The 22671-nt window shown below is 38.0% G+C and overlaps 1 protein-coding gene across 5 annotated transcripts in view; it reads right to left on the bottom strand.

The window, feature by feature from the left end:
* The window catches only part of LOC113905890 (protein NPAT), a 56300-nt gene that overhangs the window by 32239 nt on the left and 1390 nt on the right, over positions 1-22671 (bottom strand). For 2 of the 5 annotated variants that reach the window (XM_027563836.1, XM_027563839.1), the window contains exons 2-3: positions 12305-12423; positions 1529-1589 (exon numbers count right to left, since the gene is read on the bottom strand). In XM_027563836.1, the coding sequence (XP_027419637.1) occupies positions 1529-1589; positions 12305-12423 (180 nt within the window). Of the gene's footprint in view, positions 1-1528; positions 1590-12304; positions 12424-22671 lie in introns of those variants that run through there. The other 3 variants (XM_027563837.1, XM_027563840.1, XM_027563838.1) reach the window with 2 other exon arrangements.

Below are 22671 nucleotides of genomic sequence, written 5' to 3'. Positions count from 1 at the left end.
ACTGAGAAATAAGCCTATTTTGTAAAGAACTGCAAAGCTATAATGATGTTGCTTTTTTGGCTCAAGTCACTGAGAATCAGATACAATATGAGGGAAAAGGAAACTTGTGAAAACTATGAAGTTTTTTTAAGATCAATAATCTTGTATTTTCTTTGAATAAAAAGACAAACTATTTTAAATCTTTGTTCTACTTACGTGAAAGTAGTAGAATAAGTAGTAGTAGAATAAGTAGTACTTATTTCAAAGTCAAAATAATTTGATTTATAAATTTATAAAATTATACAAACTCATGTAAATATAGAAATTAGTTTTCTATATCCAATGTTTTCAGGTCCAAATCACCGTGATTTCTCAGCAACTCCTTGGTTACTCAGAATTACAGATAAAATTCTGCAGGACTAATCAGTCAGAATTACAGATAAAATTCTGGAGGACTAATTAGTCTTTTTCAGGATGTGTTCTAAAGCCACACTGATAGGAAATTCAAGGTATTTATATTCTTTACTATATACTTCTAAAAAGCTCAAACAAGAGAAAGTTACCAACATAAAAGTGGGATATAAACCTTTGTACTGCAGTAACATATTGTTTCTGAGGTCATTTGTATTTATATTCTGAGGTCTAAATATTCCTGTAAGATAGTTAAGATAGTCTGGGAAAAGAAAACCTTGGTAGAATGATCAAATAACCTATTTAAGAGAAAGAAATGAAATTCACACTTTGAAATTCTAGGCTTATTACTTTCTACAGTTTCTAGTTTTGTGATATTAGAAAAGTTATCTGGCTTTCTAATCCTTAATTTTCTGACACTAGGTCTAGTGAACTTCCCTGGTGGTCCAGTGGTTAAGAATCTACCTTGCAATGCAGGGAACTTGGGGAGGATCCCTGCTGGGGGAACTAAGATCCCACATGCTGTGGAGCAACTGAGCCGATGCACAGCAACCACTGAGCCTGAATGCTCTGGAGTCCCTGTGCCACAACCAGAGAACTCTACAGTCCTTGCGCCACAACCCGAGAGTTCTGTGAGCTGCAATGAAAGATCACACGTGATGCAACAAAGATCCCTTCTGCTGCAACTAAGACTTGATGCAGTCAAATAATGAATAAATTAATAGATCTAAAAAATCAATACCTCTCATTGGATTATTTTAAGGACTGAAATAAAACCTCTGAAAGAACCTAGCACAATGTTGCAATAAACAGTACTCAATAATGTGAAGCTTCCATTTTAAAATGTTATCAACTGTACTACTTAATTCTTTACTGCTGAATCTTTTCTTAATATGTTGCAAACTATGGAAATAACGAATATGAGAGAATAAATTTAACTTTCCTCTTCAAGACACTAATTTAGGAAAGTATTAGTTATATTTATCACTCAATATAAACAGACTTTAATTGGCTATCTCTCAGTGAATTTTTAAAATTATTTCAAAATTTAAAAAATCACTAATTAAAACAATTAGATAAATGCTGTATAAAACTGACAAAAAAAAAAAAAAAACACACCCTGAACCTGAATTCTTACCTTTTGCTTTCATAGCTACATATTCATTCAAAATTGTTGTCAAATTTTTTCCAAATAAAGACTGAAAAGAAAAAGATCAAGCATTACCAAAACCATGAAATACTACCAATAATTTCCCACTATGAAATATTTCACCATAAAAGTTACTAAAAGATATAGATTAAAAATTAATCGATAAGGAAATGGTAAAGAGTAGGTCATCAAAGGACTTCCTCGGTGGGTTAGATGGTAAAGAACCTGCCTGCAATGTGGGAGACCTGGGTTTGATTCCTGGGTTGGGAAGAATCCCTGGAGAAGGAAATGGCAACCCACTCCAGTATTGTTACCTGGAGAATCCCCACGGACAGATGAGCCTGGAGGACTGCAGTCCACAGGGTCGCAAAGAGTTGGGACACAACTGAGTAACTAAGCACAGCTGCTGCTGCTCCTGCTGCTAAGTCACTTCTGTCGTGTCCGACTCTGTGCGACCCCAGAGATGGCAGCCCACCAGGCTCCCCAGTCCCTGGGATTCTCCAGGAAAGAACACTGGAGTGGGTTGCCATTTCCTTCTCCAATGCATGAAAGTGAAAAGTGAAAGTGAAGTCACTGAGTCTGTCCAACTCTTAGCGACCCCATGGACTGCAGCCCACCAGGCTCCTCCATCCATGGGATTTTCCAGGCAAGAGTACTGGAATGGGGTGCCATTGCCTTCTCCAAATAAGCACAGCACAGGTCATCAAAAATGAAAACAGTCACTCCTCAAGGACTGAATTCTTCTGTGGGTAAAGAAGCTTGTCTATTGAATAAGATATCGTGACTATGTTTCTTTAGCTAAGATAGTACAATAGCAGGAATGCAGGTTTCAGTTTGGGAGGTAGGGATCCAGTCAAACAGATAAGGACCTACTTCTTTCTGCCCTTTTAATGCCAAAAAAAGCAAAAAACCTGAGTGTAAGACATATCCTTTCCAAGGATCAGTACCTTTTCTATTTTCACTTCTATCATCTCATAAAGTCACCCCATCCCCCACCACCTTTGTATCAATAATAAAGGGCAGGTTTTAATCGACTCAAGTTTGAGGTCATATAATAGAACAGGGAAAAGCAAGGATTTTTTAGAACAGACAGTTCTGGATTTAGGTTCTACATTTACCGTATGTGTGAAAAATTACCCAGATTTTCTAAGGCTTACTTTCATATATAAAAACAGACACAGGACTTTTTAATTAATACAATTTTTTTGTGTGTTGAAGATTGAGGATATACGTAATATATCTAAGACAATGTCTAACACATAGTAGCTAATTAGTTTTCTTTCCTCTCCCGAACTTTCATTGCAGATTCCTATTTTATTGTTCTGTATTATTAAAAAAAATTATTTTATATTGGAGTATAGTTGATTAACAATGTTGTGCTAGTTTCACATGTAAAATGATTCAGTTATACATATACATGTAACTATTCTTTTACAAATTCTTTTCCCATTTAGGTTATTAAAGAATATTGAGCAGTTTTTCCTGTGCTATATAGTTCCTTGTTGATCAGATCAGATCAGATCAGTTGCTCAGTTGTGTCCGACTCTTTGCAACCCCATGAATTGAGGCACACCAGGCCTCCCTGTCCATCACCAACTCCTGGAGTTCACTCAGACTCACATCCATCAAGTCAGTGATGCCATCCAGCCATCTCATCCTCTGTCGTCCCCTTCTCCTCCTGCCCCCAATCCCTCCCAGCATCAGGGTCTTTTCCAATGAGTCAACTCTTCGCATAAGGTGGCCAAAGTACTGGAGTTTCAGCTTTAGCATCATTCCTTCCAAAGAAATCCCAGGGCTGATCTCCTTCAGAATGGACTGGTTAGATCTCTTTGCAGTCCAAGGGACTCTCAAGTCTTCTCCAACACCACAGTTCAAAAGCATCAATTCTTCGGCACTCAGCCTTCTTCACAGTCCAACTCTCATATCCATTGATAATCTATTTTAATTACAGCATTGTGCACATGTCAACCCAAAACTCTCAATCTATCCCTCCTCCCCACCTTCCCCCTTGGTAACCATAAGTTTGTTCTCTAAGACTGTGAGTCTGTTACTAAGTAAGTTCTCTTGTACCATTTTCTTTAGTTTCCACATATAAGTGATATGTTTGTCTTTCTAACTTACTTAGCATGGTAATCTTCAGGTCCTTCCACATTGCTGCAAATGGCATTATTTCATTCATTTTAATGGCTGAATAATATTCCATAGTGTTTATGTACATCTTCTTTACCCATTCACGTGTTGATGGACATTTAAGTTGCTTCTATGTCTTGACTATTGCAAACAGTGCTTTACAAAACATGTGGTGCACCTATTCTTTTGAACCATGTTTTTCTCCAGATATATGTTCAGGAATGAATTTTCTAGATGGTAATTCTATTTTTAGCTTTTTTAAGCTCTATTTTTAGTTTTTCTCCACTGTTGCTGTACCAATTTATATGCCCATCAACACTATAGGTGGGTTCCCTTTTCTTCATACCTTTTCCAGCATTTGCTTGTAGATTTTTTGATGATGGCTGTTTGAGGTGATATCTCATTGTAGTACTGACCTGCATTTTGTAATAATTAGCAATGTTGAGCATGTTTTCATGTGCCTCTTAGCCATCTTCATGTCTTCTTTGGACAAATGTCTGTTTAGATCTTCTGCCCATTTTTAGATTTAGCTGTATTATTTATTGACTGAATGAACTATTTGTAAATTCTGGAGGTTAATCCATTATCAGCTGCATTGTTTTCAAATATTTTCTTCCATTCTGGGGGCTGCCTCTTCATTTGCTTATGGTTTCCTCTGCTATGCAAAAAGCTTTAGAGTTTAAGTAGTTCTCATTGTTTTAATTATTGTTTTTATTTCCATTACTCTAGGAGATGGATCCAAAACAATACTGCTGCCGTTTATGTCAAAGAGTGTTCTGCCAATGTTATCCTTTGGGAGTTTTATACTATCTGGTCTTACATTTAGGTCTTTAATCCAGTTTATTTTTTTTATATGGTGTCAGACACTGTCTAATTTCAACCCTTTACATGTAGCTGTCCAGTTTTCCCAGCACCATTTATTGAAGAGATTCTCTTTTCTCCATTGTATGGTCTTGCCTTCTGTGTCATAGATTAATTGACCATAGGGTTTATTTCTGGGCTTTCAATCCTGTTCCATGGAGCTATATTTCTCTTTCTGTGTCAGTACCATACTCTTTTGATGACTCTAGATGTCTAATAAGAGTCAGGAAGCCTGATTTCTCCAGCTGTTTTTCTTTCTCAAGACTGCTTTAAGCTATTCAGGGTCTTTTGTGTTTCCATAAAATTAAAAATTTTTTTGTTCCAGTTCTGTGAAAATGCTACTGGTGGGACTTCCTTGGTGGTCCAGTGGTTAAGACTCCATACTATCAATACAGGGGATATGGGTTTGATCCCTAAATTACAGAAGTAAGATCCCATATGTCCCAGGGAGGAAAAAAAAAGCCACTGGTAATCTGATAGGGATTGCATCAAATCTATACATTATATTGGGTAGTACAGTCAATTCTGACAGTACTTGTTCCTCCAATCCAAGAACATGGTTGTATCTTTCCATCTGTTTGTGTCTCTTCTTTCATCAGCATCTTACTGCTTTCAGAATATAGGTCTTTTGCCTTTGTAGGTACGTTTATTCCCAGGTGTTTTATTATTCTTTTTGATGCAATAGTAAATGGGATTGTTTCTTTCTTTTTCTTTCATTATTAGTGTATACAAATGCAACAGATTTCTGTGTATTGATTTTGTACCCTGCACCTTTACCAAATTCATTGATGAGCTCTAGTTTTCTGGTAGCATCTTTAAGATTTTTATGTACAGGATCATGCCATCTGCAAACAGTGATGGTTTTACTTCTTCAATTTAGATTCACTTCTTCTCTGACTGCTGTGTGTAGGCCTTCCAAAACAATGTTCAATAAAAGTGGTGAGTGGACATTCTTGTCTTTTTCTTGATCTTAGAGAAACTGCTTTCAGGTTTTCACTGTTGAGTATGTTAGCCGTGGGTATGTTGTATATGGCCTTTATTAGGTTGAGATAGGTTCTCTCTATGCCTGCTTTTTGGAGAGTTTTTGTCATATTAATAAATGGGTGTTGAATTTCATCAAAAGCTTTTTCTATATCTATTGAGATGATCATATAGTATTTAATTCTTCAATTTTGCTGACGTGGTGTATCACACTGACTGATTTGTGGATATTGAAAAATCTTTACATTCCTGGGATAAATCCCACTTGACCATGGTATATCATCCTTTTACTGTATTGTTGGATTTAGTTTGCTAGCATTTTGTCGAGAATTTTTGCATCTGTGTTCATCAGTGATATTGATGTGTAATTTTTCCTTTTAGTGGTATCCTTATCTGGTTTTGGTATCTGGGTCATGGTAGCCTCACAGAATGAGTATGAGAATGTTCCTTCCTCTCCAATTTTCTTGGAATAGTTTCAGAAGGATAGGCGTTAACTCTTCTCTGAGTGCTTGATAGAATTCACCTGTGAAGCCACCTTGTCCTGGACCTTTGTGTTTTAGTCAGTTTCAATTTCAACTCTTGTGACTGGTCTGTTCATATTTTCCATTTTCTCCTGGTTCAGTCTTAGGAGATTGTACCTTTCTGAGGATTTTCCCATTTCTTTTAGGTTGTCCATTTTATGTGCATATAGTTGGTTGCAGTACAGTAGCTTTTATGTTATTCAAAGTCTGAGAAGTTAAGGAATTGCCTAATACTAACCTAGTCATTATAACTTGCTTTTAGTAGCTAAAAAATAACTGAATGAATGCTATATAATGAATTATGTCCTCATAAACTCATATAGCGCTTCTCTGGTGGCTCAGAGGGTAAAGGATCCTCTGGTTTGATCCCAGGGTGGGATCAAATGGGAGGCCCTGGTTTGATCCCAGGGTGGAAATATCCCCTGGAGAAGGACAAGGCAACCCACTCCAGTATTCTTGCCTGGAAAATTCCATGGACAGAGAAGCTTGGTGGGCTATAGACTATGGGACTGCAAAGAGTCAGACATGACTGAGCGACTAGCACACACAAACTCATGTGAGGTCACAGCAAAAAGGAGGTTGTCTATAAGTCAGGAAGACAGCCTTCACCAGGAACTGAAACAGGAGTACTTCATCTTGGTCTTCCCAGCCTCCAGAACAATGAGAAGTAAGGATCTGGGTGGTAGATTTGCTGGTAGTTACTAGGTTATCACTGTAGCTAGGACCCCACAGCACACAGTGCTACACAAACAACACAGACAGGCTACTCCACATTATTTCTGAATACATCTGTACATATATTAAAATAAACATTAATTTGTATTGATATCTCTGACTGTATAATTTAACACCACAGGTCTCATGCTTATTTGTATTTTCTTTCTCACAGAGTGAGAAGCTTGGCCCCCACTGTCTGTATGAACTTACTTGTTAAAATTGCCTACTTAGAAGAACTAAGAAGAATTTTAAGATTTGTTCATGTTATTATATGAGTCATCAGTGCTGCTTTTTACTGCTTAGTAAGAAGAACACACCAGTTTATTCACTCACTTGTTGAAAGACATCTTGGTTATTTTCAGTTTTTGACATCACACATAAACAGTATGTTTTTGTGTGAATATAAGTTTTCCATTTCACTTGGATAAATATCTGGGTATATGAATGCTAGGTCACATGGGACTCGGTTGTTTAACTTTAAAAACAACAGCCAAGCTGTTGGGGAAAGCAGCTGTATGATTTTGCAGCAATTTAAAAATTATTTTTTATACTAGCCATTCTAACATGTATGTATTGGTATCTGCTTGGGGTAGTAACGGTCATTTTCCTAACAGCTAATAACGTGGAGTACTTTTTTCATTTTATTGCCAGTCCTATAGTTTTGTGGGGACAGGTCCTCAGATCTCTTGCCCATTAAAGAAAAAATTCAGTTAAAAAAAGTTTCTTATATATTCTACACACAATCCCTTTTTCAGAGCTGCAAAAACTTTTTCTTACTCTATAGCTATCATTCTTTTAACAGTGTTTTTTATAGAGCAAAAATTTTAAATTTTTATAAAGTTGAATTTATCAAATTTTTATTTTACAGTCAGTACTTTTTGTATCATGCCTAAAAATTCATTACCAAAACCAAGACTGCACAAATTTTGTTCTATGTTTTTTCTGGAAGTCTTACGGTTTTATGTTTTACAATTTTGATCTATTATCCAGACTGGTTAACTTTTTATGAGGTATGTGTAAAGGTTCTTTTTTTTCTTTTTTAAATCTGGTTGTCTAATTGTCCTATCACCATTTGTTGTTAAGATTGTCCTTTTTCCAGTGAATTATCTGAATTTTTGCCAAAAATCACATTTGAAGTTTGTATTTTGTTTCACTGATCCAATGCCTAACCATTTCCTAATGCCATTCAATCCTGATTACTATTGCTGGTTAGTTAAGTCTTAAGATCAAGCAATGTGAGTCCTTGAACATATCCTTTTTAAGAACTATCTGGGTTATTTTTCCACAATACTACTTCAGTGGTACCCGTGCTCCTCCTCCAAGGGACCAGCATTGCTCATCAGCAAGCCAGCAACAGTAGTGGCTGGGCCTCAGGCCCCTGCTCACCAGCACACCCACAGCAGTTGCAACTCAATCACAACAGCAAGGTGCACACAGCCCACACAATGCATACCCTTAGAGCACCTGGCTTTGGTGACAGGGGAATTGTACTACTGAGCCCACAGGACACCTTCTACGTTAGGCCACTCTTTCAAGACCAGAAAACACAGTTTATACACCTAATAATAGAAACAAATACAGAAAGTTAGGCAAAATGAAGAGACAAAGAAGTACCTTTCAACTTCAGAAAATGAACTAATTAACAAAACAGAGATTATCAGTTCACCAGATAGTTTATTATAATAGTCAAAAAGATGCTCACTGAACTCTGGAGAAGAATGGATGAACTCAAGGGAGAACTTCAACAAAGAGAAAATATAAGAACCAACAAAGACTGAAGATCACAATAACTAGAGTGAAAAGAACACTACAGAGAATCGACAGACTAGAGAATGCCAAAGAATGGATCAGCAACCTGGAAGACACAGTGAAAATCACCCAGTTAAAAATGAAGACTGAAAAAAATGAGGATAGTTTAAAGGATCTCTGGGACACCATCATGCACACTAATATTCCCATAACAGGGTTTCCAGAAGCAGAAGAGAGAAAGAAAAGAAAACCTATTTAAAGACAAAATGGCTGAATACTTGCCTAATTTGTCAAAGGAAAAGACATCCAAATACAGAAAGCATATACTCCCATACAAAATGAAATGAAAGAGACCCACACCAAGACACAATATAATTGCCAAAAGTTAAACAGAGAATCTTAAAAGAATCAAGACAAAAACAGCTCGTGATATACAAAGATGATCAGAGGATATTTCAGCAGAAAATTCACATGCCAGGTAAAGGAGAGATACGGTTTCCTAGACGTTCAAAAACCAAAGGAGTTCATCACCACTAAACTGGCCTTGTAAGTAATGTTTAAAGGGACTTCCTTAAATGGAAAAGTAAAGGCCATAGCTAGAAATAAGAAAATTATTAAAAAAAAAAAAAAAACCTCACTGGTAAAGAAAAACACATAGTAAAAGTAGTGGATCATCTACTATAAAGCTAGTATGATGGTTATATGCGGGTACGTGCTGTCTACAAGACACTCAGTTCAAATCGAAAGACACATATAGACTGAAAATGAAGAGATGGAAAAAGATATTCCAGGCAAATGGAAATGGAAAGAAAGCTGGGGTAGCAATACTTTGATAAAAGAGACTGTATAACAAAGACAAAGAAAGGCATTACAAATAATAAAGGGAAAAATTATCTTTCATTTGGGTGCTACTTATAAAAAAATCAACTACTGGCAATTAACCAATTCAATATAAACCAATCTGATACTGGAATATAAGTTAATGTTAAAAATGTGATTAGGACTTCTTTGGTTTTTTGGAACAATGTTTTTTGTAGTTTGACAAATAATTATATGAAGTATTTGGCAGGAAGGATAAATTATTTCTGGAATAAACCTTATTTTATGATGTGAATTCTAAAAAGTTTACTGAGTAATTTTCCCTGAATACTCTCATTCTTTAAAAGTACTGTCATTAAATAAATGAAGAAGCCAAGAGTATCAAGTCATTGGCGGTGAAGACCCCAAATCCCTGAAACTGTTGGGATTATATGTGCTATTTAATTTTTAAAAGCATCTAATGTTCACAAGAAAATTGAGAGGAAGGTATAGAGATTCTCCATAAACCCCTGCTTCCATATATGCAATGCCTCCCCCATTATCAGCATCACTCTTAAATGTGTTTTAAATTTCAGATTATGGATATAAACTGCATATTATGTATAATATGATACATATTATATAAACTGCAGAGTTATGTAATAACTGTTGGGATTGGGGCAGTATCCCACAATATAATATTAACATTTCTACAACTAAATGGATAAACAGTTACACAGACTTAGACTTTTAAAAAGGGCTATGAATATCAGTTTAAATGAGGTCCTGCTGTCAAGAGCTGTCGATATGTATAATTTATAAGATGTTATCATCAGTTTACCAATGATGAGTACGTTCCTGGCAGATATTTCGTAAATTAGGAGAATCACATCCTAATTGGTATCAAAATGAAAGCTGATTACATTAAGTCTCCTACGTGTGAATGAGTTCCATTCCAAGAGCATGTTTGTAAGTCCAACAAAGTTAGCCTAGGTACCCAATTAACACAATTGGCTATATAGTACTGCACTGTGATAGGTTTATAATACTTTTCACACAAATAATACGTAAAAAATAAACAGAAAGAAAACAGTTTTGAGTTTACTTAAAAAAAAAAAAAAAGGAAAACATTTTCAATCTTATACTACAGTACCTTGAAAAGAACAGTAGTACAACAGCTGGCATGGAGCCAAAAGGCAAGAAGAAAGTTACTGACTGGAGGAGGAAGTGAAGGTGGGATACAGTAGAGCTGAAGGATTGTCAGTAATAGATGGAGGGAAACCTGCAATTTCACTCACACCTGACTTTGAAGGCGCAGGTTCTGGTTCCTTGATGGATTCAATTTTATTTGCTCTCTTGAAAAAAATGGTCCAGTGATATCTTGGTAGTAAGTGGCATGCTTGCATCTTTGAAAGTTTGCAATTTCAAGGTTTATATGTAGAGGACTTATTATATTTCCCTTAGGCAGACACAAGGACTTGTGTGTCACATTGTTAGACACACTCCCCTTAAGCAAATGTGTTAGATATAGTTTGTCTGTTTATTCTTGAAAAAACTGTGTAAACAGCAAAAGGATGTACATGGTACCTTGCAGGCAGATATATTCAATAAACGGCCATTTCAAAACAAACAAAAAAATTACTTGTTGGGATTTTAACTGTAATAAATGTATAGATCAAAATGTAGAGAATGGACATCTTAATAGTACTGAGTTGCTCATTCCATGAACACAGTGTATTTTTCCTTTTATTTAAGTCTTTGATTTCTTTCATACAAATTTTAGCATACAGAGTCTATGGATACTTTGTTAGCCTTATTACATAAGTATTTTATTTTTGTTTGTTGAGTGCTACTGTAGATGATATATATATATTTTAAAAATTGTTCACTGTAGGTATAAAGAAATATGATGCACTTTTATATACTTTGTATCCTCTGACCTTGCTAAAACTCTGGCAATTTTACAGGTTTTTTTTTAAGGTTTCCTCCATAGATGATCATGTTGTCTGTGACAGCTGAAATGAATCTAAGGATCTATGTTTAAAATAAAACGACAAAATACCATTTCAAATAATGTAGTTCTAGCATATATCCACCAATACCAACAAACAATGCTCTATTGGTCTAGTGATGTTTAAAAAACAGGTGACTAGATATCAAAATATCTGTTTTATACTTTTCTGAAGTAAGCAACTACAGGAAAGCCAGATATAGGAAAGACTGGACTGCTATATAACGTCATAGATCAGGTGGCTTAAATAACAGACATTTTTTTCTCATTGTTCTTTCTGAAGGCTGGAAAATCCAAGATCAAGTTGCCAGATGATCTGCTTCCTGGTGAGGACCAAATTCCTGGCCTTATTCCCCTTCTTGATATGTGTTCACATGGCCTTTCTTTGGTGTGTGCAAACAGAGATTTCTCTTTCACTTTTCAAACCACATCATGAGGGTCTCAACTGCATGACCTAATCCAAAACTTAATACTTTCTAAAGGTCTTACCTCTAAGTACCATCACACTGAGGGATGGGATTTTAATATGTGAATTATGCAGGGATACAAATATTTAGCCCCTAACAGGCAATAAACAAGTGAGCCCCAGGACAAGCAGTTGTGAAACTAATTAGAAATGAGGGTGTCACTTTAAAACTGATTCTCAAAATCAAAGTTGTAATTCACTTCCCAGCTTTGACATAAATGTGGGAAAAGAAGCTAGTCTTCTTTGGGTCTTTCCACTTACGCATGAATACAAACTATCAAATTTCTGCCCATTTGGTTTTTGCTAATGAGTTGATTTTTAACACAATATCAGTCAGACTCATATTAACATGTATTTTGTTACCTGAATACTATTGACAGGAGCGTTTCAATATTGACTTACATAACAAATCGCTGGCCAAAGGAATTAGTTTCTGCAAAAATCCTATGGTCAATGTTTGTTAAGACGGTGTTTATAGTGTCTTATGTTGGTCAATGATGAAATACTTCCTTAAGGAACAAATCACTCACCAGTAGGCAGGCTGGGATAAAACCTTCATCTGTACAGTGTTCTGCATATTCTTTTAAGTCTGAACTTTCCAAAATAAAAGCCTGGCAGGTAGAAGTAAGGTTCTCCTGTTGTAAGTATCCTAAATGAAAAATAAAATGGAATTCAGTAATATCAGTAAATTCTGAACTTTTGATTAAAACTGCTGTTTTAAACACTATAGCAATTTCATATCAGAGATGCAACTTCAGATGAACATTATGGAATTCTGCAGCCTTGCCAGAAACACCAATTTGTGCTGAAGTACAAAGCAGAGATTATAAAATAGCTGTTTAAAAGAAAAACTCTAGTTAATAGGCTATAAAGTCATAATTAACAGAGTATTTAGTATGGTACTGGCATAAAAATAGACCAGGGAACAGAATTGAGAGTCTAAAAATAATCCCCAGGATATACGGTCAACTAAATTTGAGAAGGGAGCCAATAATACTTAATGGAGAAAAGACCATCTCTTCTATGAATGGTGCTAGGAAAACTGTATATTCACATGTAAAGGAGTGAAACTAGACCCCTGTCTTACAATACTCATGAAAAGTAACTTGAAAGGGACTGACTTAAACATAAGACCTGAAAGCATGAAACTCCTAGAAGAATATAGGAAAAAGCTCCCTGATATGGGTCTTGGCAATGATTTTCTGGATTTGACACCTAATGCACAAGTAACATGGAGAAGGCAATGGCACCCCACTCCAGAACTCTTGCCTGGAAAATCCCATGGATGGAGGAGCCTGGTAGGCTGCAGTCCATGGGGTCGCTGGGAGTCGGACATGACTGAGCGACTTCACTTTCACTTTTCACTTTCATGCATGGGAGGAGGAGATGGCAACCCACTCCAGTGTTCTTGCCTGGAGAATCCCATAGACAGAGGAGCCTGGTGGGCTGCCGTCTATGGAGTCGCACAGAGTCAGACACGACTGAAGCGACTCAGCAGCAGCAGCAGCAGCACAAGTAACAAAACATAAAATGAACAAGCTGATTACATCAAATTAAAAAGCTTCTGTACAGCAAAAGAAACCATCAACAAAATGAAAAAACAACCTGTGGAATGGGAAAAAGTATTTGCAAATATCTGATAAGGGATTCATAACCAAAATAAAGAACTCAATACAATTCAAGAGCAAAAAACCAAATTATCCAGTTAAAAAGTGGGTGAGAGACCTGAAGAGACATTTCTCCGAAGAAGAAAGGGAAAGGTCAACTGATATGTGAAATAATGCTAAACATCACTGCTGCTGCTGCTTCTGCTAAGTCGCCTCAGTCGTGTCCAACTCTGTGCGACTCCACAGACGGCAGCCCACTAGGCTCTCCCGTCCCTGTGATTCTCCAGGCAAGAACACTGGAGTGGGTTGCTATTTCCTCCTCCAATGCATGAAAGTGAAAAGTGAAAGTGAAGTCGCTCAGTTGTGTCCAACTCTTCTCGACCCCATGGACTGCAGCCTACCAGGCTCCTCCATCCATTGGATTTTCCAGCCAAGAGTACCGGAGTGGGGTGCCATCGCCTTCTCCTACCCATTAGGAAATACAAATAAAAACCATGATGAAAGCATTTCATGCCTTTTTAATGGCCATCACCAAAACAGACTCACTTAATATGATAATCTCCAAGTCCAGTCATGCTGCTGCAAATAGCATTATTTCATCCTTTTTTATGACTGAGTAACATTCCTTTGTATATATGTACCACCAGTCATCTGTCAGTGGACATTTAGGTTTTTTCCATGTTTTGGCTGTTGTGAATGTGCTGCTATAAACATAGGCATATGTGTTATCCTTTTGAATTACCATTTTGTCTGGATACATGCCCAGGAGTAGGGTTTCTAGATCATATGGCAATCCTATTTTTAGTTTTTTGAGGAAACTCCATACTGTTTTCCATAGTGGCTGCACTGACCTACATTTCCACCAACCATGTAGGAGGGTTCCTTTTTTTCTACACCTTCTCCAGCATTTGTTGTTTGTGAAACTTACTAATAATGGCCATTCTGACCAGTGTGTGAGAAGGTACTTTATTTCTTAATAATTAGTGTAGCAATATTGAACATCTTTTCAGTATATGAATGCTCTTATTTCAAGAACACTGTATGTGCTATTGCCTTTGCTTGGGCAGCTTATCTTTTCTTAGCTTGCATGTGAATGTTAGTCGCTCAGTTGTGTCTGACTCTGCAACCCCATGGCTGCAGCCCATTAGGCTCCTTGACTGGAATTCACCAGTCAAGAATACTGGAGTGGGTATTTGTTCCCTTCTCCAGGGATTCTTCCCAACCCAGGGATCAAACCCAGGTCTCCTGCATTGCAGGCAAATTTTTTACCATCTGAGCCACTAGGGAAGCCGAAGAGTACTAGAGTGGGTAGCCATTTCCTCCTCCAAGAGATCTTTTTGACCCAGGGATTGAGCCCATGTTTCCTTCATTGTAGGCAGATTACCATCTGAGCCACCAGGGAAATTCCAAAGGGAGAGGCTGGTGTCATTGCTGTTTTTACTTGCTAAGTTTGTCGACTCTTGCAACCCCATGAACTGTGCATAGGATTTACCAGGCAAGAATACTGGAGTGGGTTGCCATGCCCTCCTCCAGGGGATCTTTCTGACTCAGGAATTGAACCCACAGCTCCTGCTACATCTCCTGCATAGCAGGCAGTCCTTTACAGCTGAGCCACTGGGGATGTTCTTTCTTAGCCTAGCTAATTCCAACTCATTCTTCAGGTCTACTGAAGTAATTATCACTTCCTCAGAGAATTTTTTCTTTGAATTCTCTATATATCATACTCCTATTACAAGATGCTAGATTCCCTTTATAATATATTTACCTCAGTATCAGTATCAGTTCAGTTGCTCAGTCGTGTCTGACTCTTTGCAACCCCATGAATCGCAGCACGCCAGGCCTCCCTGTCCATCACCATCTCTTGGGAGTTCACTCAGACTCACGTCCATTGAGTCGGTGATGCCATCCAGCCATCTCATCCTCTGTTGTCCCCTCTTCCTCCTGCCCCCAATCCCTCCCAGCATCAGAGTCTTTTCCAATGAGTCAACTCTTCACATGAGGTGGCCAAAGTACTGGAGTTTCAGCTTTAGCATCAGTCCTTCCAAAGAACACCCAGTGCTGATCTCCTTTAGAATGGACTGGTTGGATCTCCTTGCAGTCCAAGGGACTCTCAAGAGTCTTCTCCAACACCACAGTTCAAAAGCATCAATTCTTTGGCTCTCAGCTTTCTCACAGTCCAACTCTCACATCCATACATGACCACAGGAAAAACCATAGCCTTGACTAGACGGACCTTTGTTGGCAAAGTCATGTCTCTGTTTTTCAATATGCTATCTAGGTTGGTCATAACTTTTCTTCCAAGGAGTAAGCATCTTTTAATTTCATGGCTGCAATCACCATCTGCAGTGATTTTGGAGCCCCCAAAAATAAAGTCTGACACTGTTTCCACTGTTTCCCCATCTATTTCCCATGAAGTGATGGGACCAGATGCCATGATCTTAGTTTTCTGAATGTTGAGCTTTACGCCAGCTTTTTCATTCTCCTCTTTCACTTTAATAGTTAATAACTACTAAGCCAATTTTGGGGCTTCCCAGGTGGCGATAATGGTAAAGAACCTGCCTGCCAACCCTGGAGACATAAGAGACATAAGTTCAATCCCTGGGTTGGGAAGATGCCCCGGAGGAGGGCATGGGAACCTATTCCAGTATTGTTGCCTGGAGAATCTCATGGACACAGGAGCCTGGCAGGCTACAGTCCAGAGTCGCACAGTCGGATCAACTAAAGTGACTTAGCATGTGTGCATGCAAGGCAATTATTACTAAGGTTTTTCTCAACTTTAAAATTATAAAATTTACCGACAATAATATCTTTAACCAGGCCCTACAAGTCAAAAAATTGAGAAGCCCTGCAAAATTATTATATATGAGCATTAAAAAAAGAAAAGGGCAAGGAAATCGTCCCATTTTAGGGAGAAGGAAATGGCAACCCACTCTAGTATTTTCACCTGGAAAATTCCATGGACAGAAGAGCCTGGGGCCCTACAGTTCATGGGGTTGAAAAGAATCAGACACTACTAAGCACACACACATATGCACTGGCTGGGATGCTGGCACCCATTCATCAGTGGCTCAGCAGTAAAGAATCCACCTGCATTGCAGGAGACACAGGAGACCCGGGTTTGATCCGTGGGTCGGGAAGATCTCCTGGAGGAAATGGCATCCCAGTCCAGTATTCTTGCCTGGAGAATCCCATGGACAGAGAAGCCCAGTGGACTCAGTCCACAGGGTCACAAATAGTCGGACACGACTGAAGTGACCATGCATGCGTGCAAGCACCAGTTTGTACTCACTGCTGATGAATCAGTTTTCCAACCTCTTGTTAATTAATGCTATAGAAGAAATAAACATACCAAAGACACTGTGGTTTGGAGTGTGCAAAAACACTTAGAAATCAGAAGAAACCTTTTATTTCAGATACTACTATTTCAATATCCCCATCACTGAAAATATAAAATCACCTTTGATGTGAAATTAGGTGGATCAAAGATGGCTATTTCCCTTTTTTTTTTTTCATTTTTCACAAATAAAACAATCCAATATAAACCCTTATAAAACTATAGCCAGCTGAAATCAGTTTTTATGATTGGCTTTCTGACAGTCACATTACTTGGAGTAAGTTAAGTCAGCCACCACTAGGGTTTCATGAATTTAGAAATTTAGACCACTATAGTCCACTATAGCCTACAGACCACTAGAGTCATCGTGGAAACAGGGCAGTCAGTGCTTTTTCTTTATATGCTTCAAAATTTAAATCAAAGACCCCAAACTGTTTCTTTTTACGGTAGAAAGTTTTAAAAGTACTAATCACCCCAGATACACTGGTAATCACTTGGGGCTTGTAATAGGTAATGGCATGAAATCTAACTCCTTAAAGTAGATTTGCTTTTCTCTAAGACCAGGTATTCTCAAAAACAGTGACACAGCCCCAACGGGGTGACAACTGGTACTGGGGAGGAAAGAGAATGAATTAAATATGTCTTTTATGCATAAATCACAGGTATACATACAATATGTAAACAGTCTATTTGTAACTTGGCTTAAAACATTAAAAAAACTAAGATCATGGCATCCAGTCCCAATACTTCATGGCAAATAGATGGAACAAATAGGGGAAACAATGGAAACAGTGACAGACTTTATTTTCTTGGGCTCCAAAATCACTGCAGATGGTGACTACAGCCATCAAATTAAAAGATGCTTACTCCTTGGAAGGAAAGTTACAACCAACCTAGACAGCGTATTAAAAAGCAGAGACATTTCTTTGCCGACAAAGGTCCACCTAGTCAAAGCCTGGTTTCTCCAGTAGTCATGTATGGATGTGAGAGTTGGACCATAAAGAAATCTGAGCGCTGAATTGATGCTTTTGAACTGTGGTGTTGGAGAAGACTCTTGAGAGCCCCTTGGACTTCAAGGAGATCAAACCAGTCCATCCTAAAGGAAATCAATCTTGAATATTCATTGGAAGGACTGATGTTGAAGCTGAAGCTCCAATACTTTGGCCACCTGATGCAAAGAACTGACTCCTTTGAAAAGACCCTGATGCTGGCAAAGACTGAAGGCAGGAGAACAGGACAACAGAGGATGAGATGGTTGGATGGCATCACCAGCTTGATGGACCTGAGTTTGAGTAAGCTCCGGGAGTTGGTGACGGACAGGGAAGCCTGGTGTGCTGCAGTCTGTGGGGTCGCAAAGAGTTGGACACAACTGAGCAACTGAACTGATACTGATATTTATAACACTAAAATTTCATGCAAGGGGTACTTAGGGAAAATAGCAAAATAAGGTTTGAGAAACACGGCCCAAGACTGAATGTAATGATATACAGTTAACTTTTCTAGAAAATATGGTGGGAATTCCCTGGTGGTCCAGTGGTTAAACTCTGTGCTTTCACACTGATGAGGTCTGGGGTTCAATCCCTGTTTGGGCAACTAAGATCCTGCAAGCAGTGCGGCCAGAAAAAAGAATCACCAAAGCTCAGACAGTTTTTGTCTTCTCATATTATAGTTTTGTATAGTCTACACTTGAGCAAAGGCTTTGTTAAAAAGATAGAATGTCTTTTAACAAGTGTTTAAAAAGTTAAAATGCATCTTTAAGTAGCAGTATCTGAGATGTATGTCTTCTGCTCTTAAAAAAAATAAGCCCAACTTTGGACTATCTAGAATATCCATTTCAGGCTTGATGTATTCTGGTTTACTTTTGTCCAGAAAGTTCCAAAATAAGGTTAAAGTGACAGCTGATTGCTTTATGCTCATTTATTATTACATTTACATTGCCTACAAAAAGCTTATTTATCATCCTTACGTACCTATTGTACAAGTTCTCAATCAGAACAATGGGGGAAATTTTAGGTACAAATTATCTGAACTCTAAAATGCTACAATGAAAACACAAAATAGAGACCAATTATCTTTTATCAAAAAAAAACAATTACTCTTCAATCACAATGTTTTAATTTTTCTTTTTATTCCTTTAAAAAAATTTAGAGTAAGATAACTACATCTTTTGTATAAACTTACTGGCCTATGTTCAAATAGGTAACTTGAATTTCTTTTTTTCTTAATATTGTCCTGTGCCTGCTTTTCAGTGGAGGTAATGACAAAATAGACTGAAGGGAAAACATAACTGAAAAAGAAAAGGTAAAATCCGAGCTATATCTAGGGTTCTGAATTTTCGAAATTTGGATGCCAAGAGTCTGCCCTCTCTTATCCCTATTTATAGAGAGGAAACGATAAATTGCCATGCCCTCCTCCAGGGAATCTTCCCGACCCAGGGATCAAACCTACATCTCTTGTCTCCTGCATTGGCAGGCAGGTTCTTCTTCACTAGCGCCACTTGGGAAGCCCCCAGTAATGAGTAATAAGATAGACTGAAGGGAAAACATAATTGAAAAAGGAAAAGACAACATCATAGCAAAATCTAGGGTTTTGAATTTTAGGAATGAGGATGCCAAGATTCCGCCCTCTCTTATTTATAGAGTGGGAAAGATAAAGAGAGATGCATCTGATGAAGAAACCAAGAGTGAGCTAATCCCCTTATCTGAAAATATTTCCTTTACATATTGTAATAGTTTCCTCAAAATATCAGTAGTTTGAGATTCCCCCATCCCCACCACCCCTCCATGCACCTTGTGAGATTTTAGTTCCCTGCCCAGGGATGGAACTGTGCTCCCTGCAATGGAAGGGTGGAGTCTTAACTGCTGGACTGCCAGTAAAGTTCTTAAGATCTTAAGACTTAACTTCCAGTGCTTTATATTACTAGATCCACAAAAACAAAGAAAATCTCTCCAAAAGAAGCTATAGTCTACAAGGACCCAGAAGATATATATGCAAATAACTGTAATAAAAAGCAAAGGTGGTAAGACAATTAGACTTATTTTATAGGGGCTAGAGAAAGTATAAACTGACTTGGGGAATATTACACACGTTTCAAGGAAGAGATGAGTCAACCAAGCTGATGGAAAGCATATATGGAACATGTTTGAAGAACATGCCTGGTTTGAATGAAGCACAGAATCTATGATAGAGAACAGTTGGAAATACAACTGAAAACACAGAAGGGGTGAGGATCATAAAATGCTGTAAATGTCAGCAATGACATATGATTATGAATAAATAACAGAATCTGAATAAGTGACAGATATTATTCAGTCGACAAAGGGGAAGGTCATGATCACAGCTACACCTTTGTAAATATTTATTAAATATCTATGTCTTAGTGATACAGTGATGCAAAGGTGAATAGAACCAGTGGCTCTTCAACTTTTGCAGGGTATGCCAGTCCTGGTTGTTTGCCTTCAAATCTACTCTGCCTGCTTCCCCTGCTCTGTACTGGAGTTCAGGAAACCTGACCCCCCTGCAGACAATTTCCTGGGTTCCATGTCAGCTGGCTTCTGACTGGGTTCCATCAATGGGAAGCACCAGTGGGAGACTGGAGGGCAGTTGTTAGGAGCCATGGTTTTTTCCTCCCATTTCCTCTTTACCCTCGTAGAATTTCCTCTACTACTGCTCCCATATAAGACAAGTCTACCTTCTAGTTTTCACATAGTGAAACCAGCCTCTGGGTTTCATCTCTACTTGTCCTCCTGATATCAGAGTGGTTTCCTGCTTACTGCCCTCCAGGTTGGCTCATGTAAGCTGCTCATTTTCTTAGCTTTTCACCAGTGTAACCAATTCCTTCATTAAATTCCTCCATGCTAAATACTCAGATTAGTTTCAGTTTTCCTGAATGGATGCTGACTCATACAGAAAGGAACAAATTTATTTAGGAATCTACAGAAAGTTCTGGATACCTTACCTCTAAAAAATGCCCCACCTGTACATAAAACTTTACAGATAGTTTGGGGCCTCCCACAACTCTTGAAGCCTGTACATTAATTCTAGAATAAAAATACTGAATGGAGTAGCAAATGGCAACTCACTCCAGTATTCTTGCCTGGAAAATTCCATGGGCAGAGGAACCTTGGCACGCTATAGTCCATGGGGGTCACAAAGAGTTGGACAGGACTGAGCATGCACAAACAAAGAATACTAAATAGGTCAAAAAGTAAGTTTTGGTTTGGGAAGGCAAAGTTCTACAAGTGAGATGGTGATGGTTACAGAAAAATATGATTGTACTTAATGCCACAGAATTGTAAAAATGGCTGCTGCTGCTGCTAAGTCGCTTCAGTCACGTCCAACTCTGTGCAACCCCATAGACGGCGGCCCACCAGGTCCCGCCGTCCTGGGATTCTCCAGGCAAGAACACTGGAGTGGGTTGCCATTTCCTCCTCCAATGCATGAAGGGTTAAATTTCATATTAAAAAAAAAAAAAGAGTAAGTAAACACACAGCTACAATAAAACAAAGAGAGTATAATACAAGTAATCTACAATGCCACCAGAGCATGTAAGGAGAAAGTACTAACTGTACCTGCTGGAAACAGTTTGAGATTACAATTGACCTGAACCTTAAATACAAGTGTACTAGGAAGAGAAGGAGAAAAACATTGCAGGCAGAGGGAACAAAATACATTAACAAGAGTATCTGGAGAAACTGCAAATAGTTTGGAATGCCTGGGGCATAGGGCATATGTTGAGAACTTGAGATCAAGCAAAAGAGACTTGTAGGATCAGGTCCGAAGAATACCTTGTATGACATAAAAACCAAAACTGGTGGCCCAGAAACAACAAATGGCATTTTGACGTATATATTTTGACCTGTACAATATTTAAAGAAATTCTAGCAAGGCAATAGCTGGATATGGCCGAGTAGCAAGGCTATTTAAATGGAGTAGTGAGGTATAAAAGTCAGTGTAGTATGTTGAAGAATGAAAGTTAAGTAAGGAAGTACAGTAACTAAGCAGAGCTTATTCTTTGAATAAATTTGACTTGTAAAAGGGTAACATAGAGCATTAGATAAAATAAGAGGTGGGGGTCTAGGAAAGTGTTTTGGTATGTGTGGTAAGGGTAAAAAACCTAATTATGTAAATTCTAAGGGGAGAACTCTATTTTTAGCAATTGGCACAGTGCCTGGAACATACTAAGCAACCAAAGATTTGCTGCAAGAACATGATGAACAAAAGGGGCAACAATGAGAAGGAGTGAAGGAGTACTGAGAGGGAGGGAGTATTGACAGAAGAATCATGGCAAAGAATAAAACTGTTAATTTTTAAGCCACTAAGTTTTGTGATTCATAGATCTCCGTGGTGACATGATAATGCTAAATGAAAAAAGCAAGAGTGGTGATATTTGCTTTTTTTGGTAGTATATATTCTTTCGCACAACTTGAAATTTCTGGTAAGTGCACAGCTCTTTCAACTATTAGAACTGGAGGTGTAGTGTGAATGCTTTAGGCAGATTTTTGTAACCACAAATAAGATGAATTACAAGACTATATGAGAAACTATGAAAACAGTCCAAAGGAGAAATGGGACGCATACTGTTAGGACTGGTGGCAATAAAAATGGAATGTGAATGACAAGAATTTTAGGATAAGAAACAATGACTGTAATTTTTATCCATTTTTAAAGAAAAAGGAAGTCTAGGAGAATACTCACAAGTTTGTTTAAATTACTCCAGTTAGAAAATCGTACTGCTTTCTTAAGGCCAGTGGTCCTTGCCCTTCAGGAAATATACTGGCAACATTTGGACACTTATTCTCACAGTTGGGTGAAGGCGGGAACTGGGTCCCTGCTGGCATCTAACGGATAGAAGCCAGGGATGCTGCTAAACATCCCACAAAGCAAATAGGACAGCTACCATAATAAAGTATGTCAGTCTTATTGTGAATTTTGTGAAAGTCTATTTTGGATCTGT

Source organism: Bos indicus x Bos taurus, chromosome 15 (genome assembly GCF_003369695.1).
Source record: "Bos indicus x Bos taurus breed Angus x Brahman F1 hybrid chromosome 15, Bos_hybrid_MaternalHap_v2.0, whole genome shotgun sequence".
Classification (NCBI taxonomy): Eukaryota; Metazoa; Chordata; class Mammalia; order Artiodactyla; family Bovidae; genus Bos; species Bos indicus x Bos taurus.
This window is presented reverse-complemented; position numbering and strand designations above follow the sequence as displayed.